The sequence below is a fragment of the Limulus polyphemus genome, unplaced genomic scaffold (genome assembly GCF_000517525.1).
Source record: "Limulus polyphemus unplaced genomic scaffold, Limulus_polyphemus-2.1.2 Scaffold1517, whole genome shotgun sequence".
In the NCBI taxonomy this organism is placed as follows: Eukaryota; Metazoa; Arthropoda; class Merostomata; order Xiphosura; family Limulidae; genus Limulus; species Limulus polyphemus.
Genome location: NW_013667127.1, coordinates 83,482 through 92,945, shown reverse-complemented (window position 1 = coordinate 92,945; position 9,464 = coordinate 83,482). Strand labels below are relative to the sequence as shown.

The 9,464-nt window shown below is 31.9% G+C and overlaps 1 protein-coding gene across 1 annotated transcript in view; it reads right to left on the bottom strand.

Annotated features, from left to right (window-relative positions):
* The window catches only part of LOC106463921 (calmodulin-binding transcription activator 2-like), a 101,672-nt gene that overhangs the window by 15,606 nt on the left and 76,602 nt on the right, over window positions 1–9,464 (bottom strand). The window contains 4 exon segments of the mRNA XM_022391560.1: window positions 3,605–3,643; window positions 4,123–4,550; window positions 4,690–4,868; window positions 5,956–6,222. Coding sequence (XP_022247268.1) covers window positions 3,605–3,643; window positions 4,123–4,550; window positions 4,690–4,868; window positions 5,956–6,222 — 913 coding nt within the window.

Genomic DNA, 9,464 nt, shown 5'->3' with positions numbered 1-9,464 from the left:
TTCACCAACTTTCTTGATCTTCTAAATCTCCTGTCATACCAGTCAATTTAAATTCTTAAATTTATGATGTTTTATCTTTAATTTTATTTCTTAAACTCTTTGTGACTCAACCTGGTTTTTTTACTTGTAGCTATAAGGAATATGTTTACTTCGAATATTTAAATATTTATCTTTAAAAATTTTCCACATCTGATCAGTGCCTCCAAATAACTCAACTGCCCAATTTACAACAGATAATTCTTGTTGCATCCCTTCAAAATTTGCATTTTTGAAACTTGTAATCATTATTCTTTATCTCCATATGCAGCAAAACATTGAACCTAATAGAGCAATGATTACTTGCACACAGATGTTCCCCAATTTCCACCCTATCAATCATTTCTGTATTTAAAGTTAACAATAAGTCTAAAATAGCAATGTTTCTAGTAGGTTCCTTGACTAACTGGTGAAGAAAGTCATCCTGAATAGTTTCCAAAAACCTTTCTCCCTCATGGTTTGACTCTAGAATTTCCCAGTCTATTTGCCTGAAATTAAAATCACCCATAATTATGACTTCATTAATGGCTGAAATCCTAATCTCATTGTAAAGTTTCTCACTAATTTCATTAGTACCATTTGGTGGTCTGTAACAAATTCCCACTAAAAGTCTTTTCCCTTTAAATCCACTAGTAGAAACCCAAATAGATTCAATCTCTTTGCTATTATCTTTGATATCCTCAACTTCAACAGGATGTAACTCACATTTTACATATAAAGCCATTCCCCCTTTTTAATACTCTATCCCTATTAAATAGCCTGTAACCCTGTATTTCAAAAATATTTCTGTTGTCAAAATCATCTACATTGAACTATGTTTCAGTTATTCCCATTATATCAAAATCCTCCATTGCTACCATTGTTCTAAAGTCATCTGTTATATTTCTTATACTTCAAGCATTACAATAGTAACAATTAAGTCTACACTTATAACTACTTCTATACTCGTTTTCTATGCAAAACTTTTCTCTGCCTCTTATTTTTTTTGCATTCAGTTTTTCCTGGCCCTCACCACATTCTAGTCCAAGATTAAAAATTCTCTTACAGCTGAGTTAATAATCTTAGCAAACAAGCCAGGCCCTACTCTATTTAAATGTAAATCATCCATTCCAAAAAGCTCCCTTTTTCCACTGAACTGATCCCACAAGTCCAACCAGCCAATTTGCTCATCCTTACATACTAACCTAAGCCTAGCAATTAGCCCCTCTGACCTACTTATAACTTCATCTCCAGAATTAATTCTGGGCAGTATCCCTGACAAAATTAAATTATGGACATTTTCTTTAAATGTCTTTATCAACCCCTTGTATTTATTAATTGGCTCCTCTGACCTCCAGAATTAATTCTGGGCAGTATCCCTGACAAAATTAAATTATGGACATTTTCTTTAAATGTCTTTATCAACCCCTTTGTATTTATTAATTGACTCCTCTGACCTCCAGAATTAATTCTGGGCAGTATCCCTGACAAAATTAAATTATGGACATTTTCTTTAAATGTCTTTATCAACCCCTTGTATTTATTAATTGAGTTCTCTGTTCTACCTTTCCCTACATCATTAGCCCCTACACGCACTACAAAAACTTCATTTCTGCTAGCCCCCTTTATTATATCTCTTGCTCTGTCAGTTATATCCTCCACCTGTGTCTCTGGGTAGTATAATCTGATTCTTTTCTCCCTTTAGGGATATCTTAATCTTTTATTACTGAGGGGTTGATTGCAATTTATAAGAATGATGTTCCAGGTTTTATATTTCCCTTGGAACTACTTCTCTCATTGTTGGTAGTACTCAGACTGATGACTATTATTATGCACTAATTCTTTACACTACAACTTCCATTGTAATGAACTTCTAAGATGGACAGTGGAGCCAGTATAAGACCATATAAAATCTCTAAAAAATTTCTACAGATCTTCCAGTAGTATTGCTTTCACGTCTAAGCACATCAAACACACAAGTATTTATTGGAGCTGCATTATGGGCCTTAACAGATATGAGGTTGAAAAGAATTGTTCTGATTCAAGTCCATTTAGCCATATTTCTCATGAAAACAGCTGCTGGTTTTGAGGAATAGTTGGAAGCTTGTTAAATTTTGGCTTGTAAGCCATTGCCTATTCCAACTCCTTATTAGTGTTACCATGATTTATACATAGCTCCATTGTTTGGTGTGTGGTTTTAAAGTCTTTTGATATCCTAAATGGCTCAACAATGCATGTTTTTCTGTTTTAATGGAGAATAGTAAAGGCTTCTTTCTTCAAATTTTGTGTCCTTTGACTACACTTTACTGAACAATCTTGATACATAAATATTCTTCTTTCGAAAGGGCTGTCACTTTTGAATGGTCAAAAATTTACCATAAGGAAAAAAATGTCACCTGTGGCACTAATGGCTTGCTGTGTGATGACATGCTATCACATTAGCAGATGCAAATCATTCTTATAAAGTTTGATTAACCCTTGTATTGTTCTAGTATAACATGTAATTATAGATGATTTAGGTAATATCTTTGAATATAACACAAGGAGCAAAATTTTGCTAACAAACACTAAAGTTTATTTTTCTAACTGAATTTCTACAAGTAATATTGGCTATTTGTAAAACAAAATAAATATGCTGTTGCTCAACAAAAGAAGATTATCTTCAATAATAGTATTTTATTATATACATGATGAAAATCCAATTTCATAACTTTAGATATTATGTAAATATTACATGGCCTTTCTGGTCTTGCAACACATACAGATTCATATAAAATGCTGTATTGTTATATTTGCAGTTTTTGGAGAACAGTGTAGTTATAGAATTACATCCAAAAGCTTTTTAGTTTTTCATTAAACATTTATATAAAACAATAAATTTATTTTTTGGAAAGCTATTTGCACTCTGCCCACCATAGCAAATCAAAACTCAGGTTTAGTGTTGTAAGTCCATTATGCCCATTTTAACTCCAAAGCCACTAATGAATAATTAGTATTCCATATATAATTGTTTTCAAGAACCTACATTCATTATTTTATGTTTACATTATGACTGTTCAAAGCAACCTAATTTCAAAATGAATTTAGTTTCAAACTTAAGTTTTTAAGAGTATTAAGTATATTTTATCATTTTTAGTAAGAATTAAAATACACCGAATAGGATTTAAATTAGTATGTTTATCATTCAAAACTTTCATACTGCTGAACAGTGATTTGGAAAGTACCATATTTTTAGTTATTATAATATTCCCATTCTCATAGTCAAATAGTCTCAATATAAAGAATGATCTAGAAACTTTGGTGCAGCCCCATTACAAAAAAGCTCAGTTACTGTATTAAACTAAAACTTTCTTTCAAGGATTACTGTAAGGTGAGGTTATCACTTTACTATATTCAATTGTAAAAGTTATTTTATCTGTTACTATCAGTAAGGCTGAAGTTGTATATTACTTTTCCCGAGTGTTCACATAAGTCAAGTTACACATCTAACAACATGTATACTTATTCCAATGTTCTCAAGCCATAGTTTAATCCTGTGTAAACAACAGTTTTACATTCACCTTATTTGATATATAATAAGATTACTTACTTTTAGCCACTGTAAGACCCTGGCTGTTGCAATCTTTATCTGAAATACCAATAGGATCAAGGTAAGGACTCTAATTTTTGGCCACTCTCTCTCCTAATAATAATCAAGAAGAGATAAACACCAAGATAATCAATATAAGAATAAAGAATACCATACACTGTCTCATCATAATGATATTCAGTAATAAATATGCAAAAAAATCATAGAATATGAAACTGAAATGTGTTTCTTAACAGTATTCTGGAAAAATGACTTAATGTATACAAGAATATGCAACATTGAGATTCAGGACTAAACAACAGAATCATTGAAACTATGCATTTTTTGACATTCTGACTGTATGTTTATATATAACATACCTACATGGATCAGTCCAAATTACATTATGACTTTATGTTTATATATAACATACCTATATTGATCAGTCCAGATTTCATTATGATTGTATGTTTATATATAACATACCTATATTGATCAGTCCAGATTATATTCTGACTGTCTGTTTATATATAACATACCTATATCGATCAGTCCAGGTGAAGAAATACAGCCTCTCTCTCCAGTCCTGGAGGTGAATACATTAGGACAACTAGGCAATGGCAAAGATAAACTCTGGTCAATCTGAGATAAAAATGAAGTCCTGCAAACTTCCATTTTGTTTATTGCTGGTTTAGATAAACCATCAGATATAGTCATCCTTGGGTAGACATTTTCATTACTAGAAGATTGATTATTCAACAACATGTTGCAAGTGTTTGATTGCTCATTTCTCCTGATAGTTTTCACATTAGGTATAGGATTCAGTATTGGTAATGACAAGTTTGAGCAACTAGTTGTTCTGAGATTGGTATTACTTGATATTTCACTAGGAGTTGGACAAGCAGAGAAATCAAAGTTAGAAGATTCCAAGTTGCCTTCCATAAGAGACAGATATTTAGGACTGTACCTGTGAATAGTAAGAGACTTTATAAGCTGTTCATAAACAAGCTATCAATAAACATAGTTATTCATGATTTAATGTAGGGAATGATAATAAAAAGAAGATGTTAAACAAAAGTAGAAGTTACCTTGGAAGAAATACTTACCTTGATTTCCTATCTTGAGAATTCTGAGTTTCTTCTAAATGTTTAATTTGTTTTGCTAGCTCTTGATGGCCCCTCTGATGAGCAAAGGTCAATGGGTCATCTTGAATTTTGACTGCCAATGCATTCCACTGGTACAAAAATAATGCAACTTCCTTGCAACCTTTGGCACAGGCCCACAACTGTAAAATTACATCAAAATCCACTTTTGTTAATAATATTAAAAGATAAATTCATTGAAAAAATATTAGCTTACTTAATTATCAAAAGAACAATAGATTAAAAAACAAAACAGAAGTACTACTGCAACAAGTGTAATAAACACAAACTTTTCAGAATACACAAATTTCATTGTCAGTTACCTATAAAAATATATAAATTAAAGATGACACAAAATATGGGCATGAAAAATTTTGTCATACAAAGAAGTTAAGTAAGTATATCACAAAAAAGAAATATAAAAAAATTACTGAATATATATATCTAAATTGTCAAAGGAACACAAAAGTTGGGATTTATTTGTGTAGGAGAAAAAAAGCATTTATTTAAAATATAGATAGTTGAAAGGTACTAAGGTTATTGTTTAAATTTGGTTGCCTCTTCAGTCTTTTGTTTGTTTTTTGTTAAGCACAAAGCTACTCAATGGGCCATCTGTGCTGTACCAACCACAGGTGTCCTATTTAGGGTCCAAAAATTTTTTTGATGAATAATTTATGGTTGGATGAACCTGAGGTTAATAGTGGAATTAAATTATTTTATAATTCTTTCCTAGTAGTACATATCTTCTTTTCCACTATCTAATGTAAATATAAGTATCATAAAATATGGAAATATTATTTCTGTCTGCAAATGTGTACCTTTGTATCTAATGATTATAAATGAATTTTGATCTGTGTTTGAAAAGATCATAGACTGATTAAAACGAAAACTTCTTAAACAAAACTAACTTGTGTTTGTTTAACAATTTAAAAAAATAAAAAAATGCAAAATTTACAGTATTTACATTATTCCTTTCATAAAACTAATTAACTTTTTAACAATCTCAAGTTTTCAGTTTCAGAGCAATGTAAAAGTTAGATGTAATGAAAATATTTTCTATTAATACATTTGCACAAATAAGCATATATAAGCATATACCATGAGTGGACTTAAATTTCTAGGCTATATATGGTTTCATAATAAAACACAATACGTTGAGGAATTTGTTGCATAATCAACATTTCTCATATTAATAATTCTTTACACAGAAGGTGTTGTATTTGAACTTACTAAAGGAGTACAGTTGTTCTTATCTCGACTAAGAGCATCAACTTCAGACTCGAGGATAAGTGAAGGGTTTCCAGCTCTCCACTGCAGGAGGGTATGGATCAATCGGCTGTAACCAAGAGCTGCTGCCAAATGAAGTAAAGTGAGATCAGGTCGAAAAGTAGTCTCTAGAACAATAGTGTCACTCCCTTGGATCCAAGTTCCACCAAGAAGCCGTTGACATAAAACCACCAATCGGTCTTCGAAGCTTCTCTGTTTTCCAATGCAGTCCTGAAATATAGATGTATATATATAAACCACAAAAAATGCTTTGTATTGTGGCATAGGAATATACCATAACTTTCTGTGGTACTTATGCTTATCCTGAATTCATTCTTAATTCTGTATATGTTCAGGTTTTCTCATAATACATGGTCAAGAAAAAACATTAAGTCAATATTGTTTCAAGTTATTTTTGTACTTCTGTCATTTTAAAATTAGGTGATACCTATTACCACCTGTGGAGAATATTGGTTAAAGTGATCTTGTTTCAGGATGTTGTGAGAAATGTCCTTCACTGGTTTTAATATAATATCTAGAAACCTATGTCATATGGTATCACAGTCATACTAGGTGAATACAAGGTTTTATTTTAAGTAGAAAACTTTCTTATAGTTAGTTTTGAAATGCTTTTCATTAAGTTTTCAACCAGTGAAAGTTCAACCTAAGCAAGTACACAATGTGCTTTTGTCTTAAACAATAACAACAAAAAATAAAAAAAATAATAACAAAAATAAAATTGTTGTCACTGTGTGTCACACTTTGCATTCAGTCTATTTGTTCCTTAGCTTAAAACTCACTAAGTATAAATTAAGCACTGTTCTGTATCACCACCTCTTGGTTTAATCTCTTATTAAGCAGGTTTATGACGTAAACCTCAAAACTATATTCAATTCCTCCGAATATACCACAGTATTATACAATCACGTTCAGTTAAATATTGAATTGACTGATATAAAGCATGCCATATGCAAAACAAATCTTATATGCCATATTTGTAAATTAAGGAAGCTGAAAAGTGTAAGATGCACAACATCAACTCAAACTATTTCTTTAATAAATGCTCTCTTAAAACATTTTAAGTAAACTAACTTATCATCTGATTTTGTAAGGATGTTAAGAAATTTGGATGACATTTTCCACAGGTTTATATAAATATAACAATCTCAAAGGAAAACTTATTACATATTTAAAACAAAAAATCCTTAAACCTTCCTTCTTCTGAGGTAAATAATAAAAAATAAAGAATGCTTTGAGTAGGTGCATTTTTCTTAAAAATAACATAATTTGTACCATTTACCCCTGAAAAAGGTCCTTCAGAAGGCACTCAGGTTTAACGTTTCTCATTTTCATTAATTAATTGTTGTAATCCTATATGTTTTTTATAGTTATAGTTGGCACTACCATTTCAACTCAGTATCTGAACAAAGCAAGACTAATCGATATAAATATGAAATGCTGAATCATTGTGAGACTGATGTGTTTAAAACTTATTTTAAATGGATCTCTTCATTTTATTATTTTATTACAAGCTATTGTTTAACAGTAAAGAAGAATATTTTTAGAGCATGTATGACATTTCGATCACTGTTGAGATAATTCTCACATGCACAAGTTTCAAATTTAAACTTGTGTACTTGAGAATGATCACATAATTGATCACAATTCTTTCTTAAAGCTGTAATTTGTGATAAAATAATACTTATAACCAGTAAGTAAACTCAAAGTGAAAGTATCTTTCCATTTTGTTTCATGTATGAAATAGTGTTTATTCATGTTTAATTTATGTTTTTTCACACCAGTGTGATATGCAGGTGGCATATCATACATTTTCTATTCCTCAGTTACCAGATAAATGTTTCAAATTTTCAGTGTATTTCAGGGTTTTCATTAACCCAGAATGTTGGTCAATGGAACTACTGTAGTATATGAATATACCATGCATTTCTATTTCTTGTATTATTATTATTATAGTATTTATTCTAAATTTATAATTTATTCTGTATGTGTGCAGATTTCACATAATACAAGGTTTTGAAAGCCAATAAGCTGATTTTGTTCTAGCTGCCTTTGTTATTCTTTTGTATATATTACCTGTTCTGTCCATGGTCAATTGCTGCAATACTGTATGTTGTGCAAGAATGTCAACAGCAGTGTCCTTCAATGGTAGTACAGGCAATATTTAGAAATTCTGCCCTCATCTATGTTTGAACAAGAATGACCAGTCATGTGAGAAGCACTAGACACTGGTAAATAAGATGTTTCTTGCAAAGTAAAGAATGCTGGAATAAGTCAGTCTATCACGTATAAAACTCAAACAATATGTGTGTGTGTACTTGCTTTATTGCCATGGGATATTTGATTTTAGTGGATATTCTGTCTTCAACTGATCATGCTGAATCCATATAACATTTTGTGCTTCAGTTTGTGTCCAATCTATTCATTTCATTCATTCTCATGACTTAGTTTCTCTAAGATATAATATTACTTTTTAATCAGTATCCTGATTGAATCTATTGTTTTTAAGCAGATCTATCCCATTGTATGGTATGGTATGGCATCTAGCAAAGGTAAGACCAAGTGTGGCAGTTTGTATAGAACTTCCAGACTTATACCAGCCAGAGTATAAGTCATCAGCTGCGATTTAAGTCAAACATTGGAGAGAGAATAGAGGAGCCATTGATAGATGATGTTTGCCAACAAGAGCTCTGTCACCAACATGTGAGATGGTGGGTACCAAATGGCAATTTGAATGGATTATGGACCTGTGGGCATGATGAGCCTTTCCAAGTTGGGAAGTATATGCCTAGATAGCCATGAACCATGAAGGGGCCTGGGGTCTTGCAGATCTGATGAATGAGTTGTGAAATGCAGTTTGTCATTCTACCACCTTAGAGCATGGGCCTACTGCTCATCACAATGTTGGGGTCTCTGAGAGAACCTACAATGCTGTACCACAGTGTCAAGGATAGATATCTTTGCCAGATAATGGCTCGGAAGTCATGAAGGAAAGGGTCTGGCCATGATCGTGATTTCTTGTGAGTGAGGCAAAGCAATTCTGCCAGCATTCAACTAGATCCCATTGAGCAATTAAATAAGAAGCAACTGTAGGATTTCAAAACAGTCATTACTGAGTTGCAGTGGAGATTTAACCCAGTTATAAATAGAGCATTATACTGATCGAAAGCCAGGGTTTGAAAGAAAGGTACCACAGAAAGCTTAACCAATTATATGGATGATGTGCACCATTTGCATGGTAAGCTTACCTTGCAATAGCCTCAGTTGTTCACAAGAATACCCTCATTGACAAGTTTATGTTGCATCATCACTTGAATGTGAGAGACCTTCTCACACTTACAGAGGCAGTTTCTCCAGATGCAGTGTGAAGTGGGAATTTTCAGTCACAAGAGAGGATAATGGTTGTTTGTTATGAATTTCCTGCAAAGCTACATGAGGGCTATCTGCACTAGCTG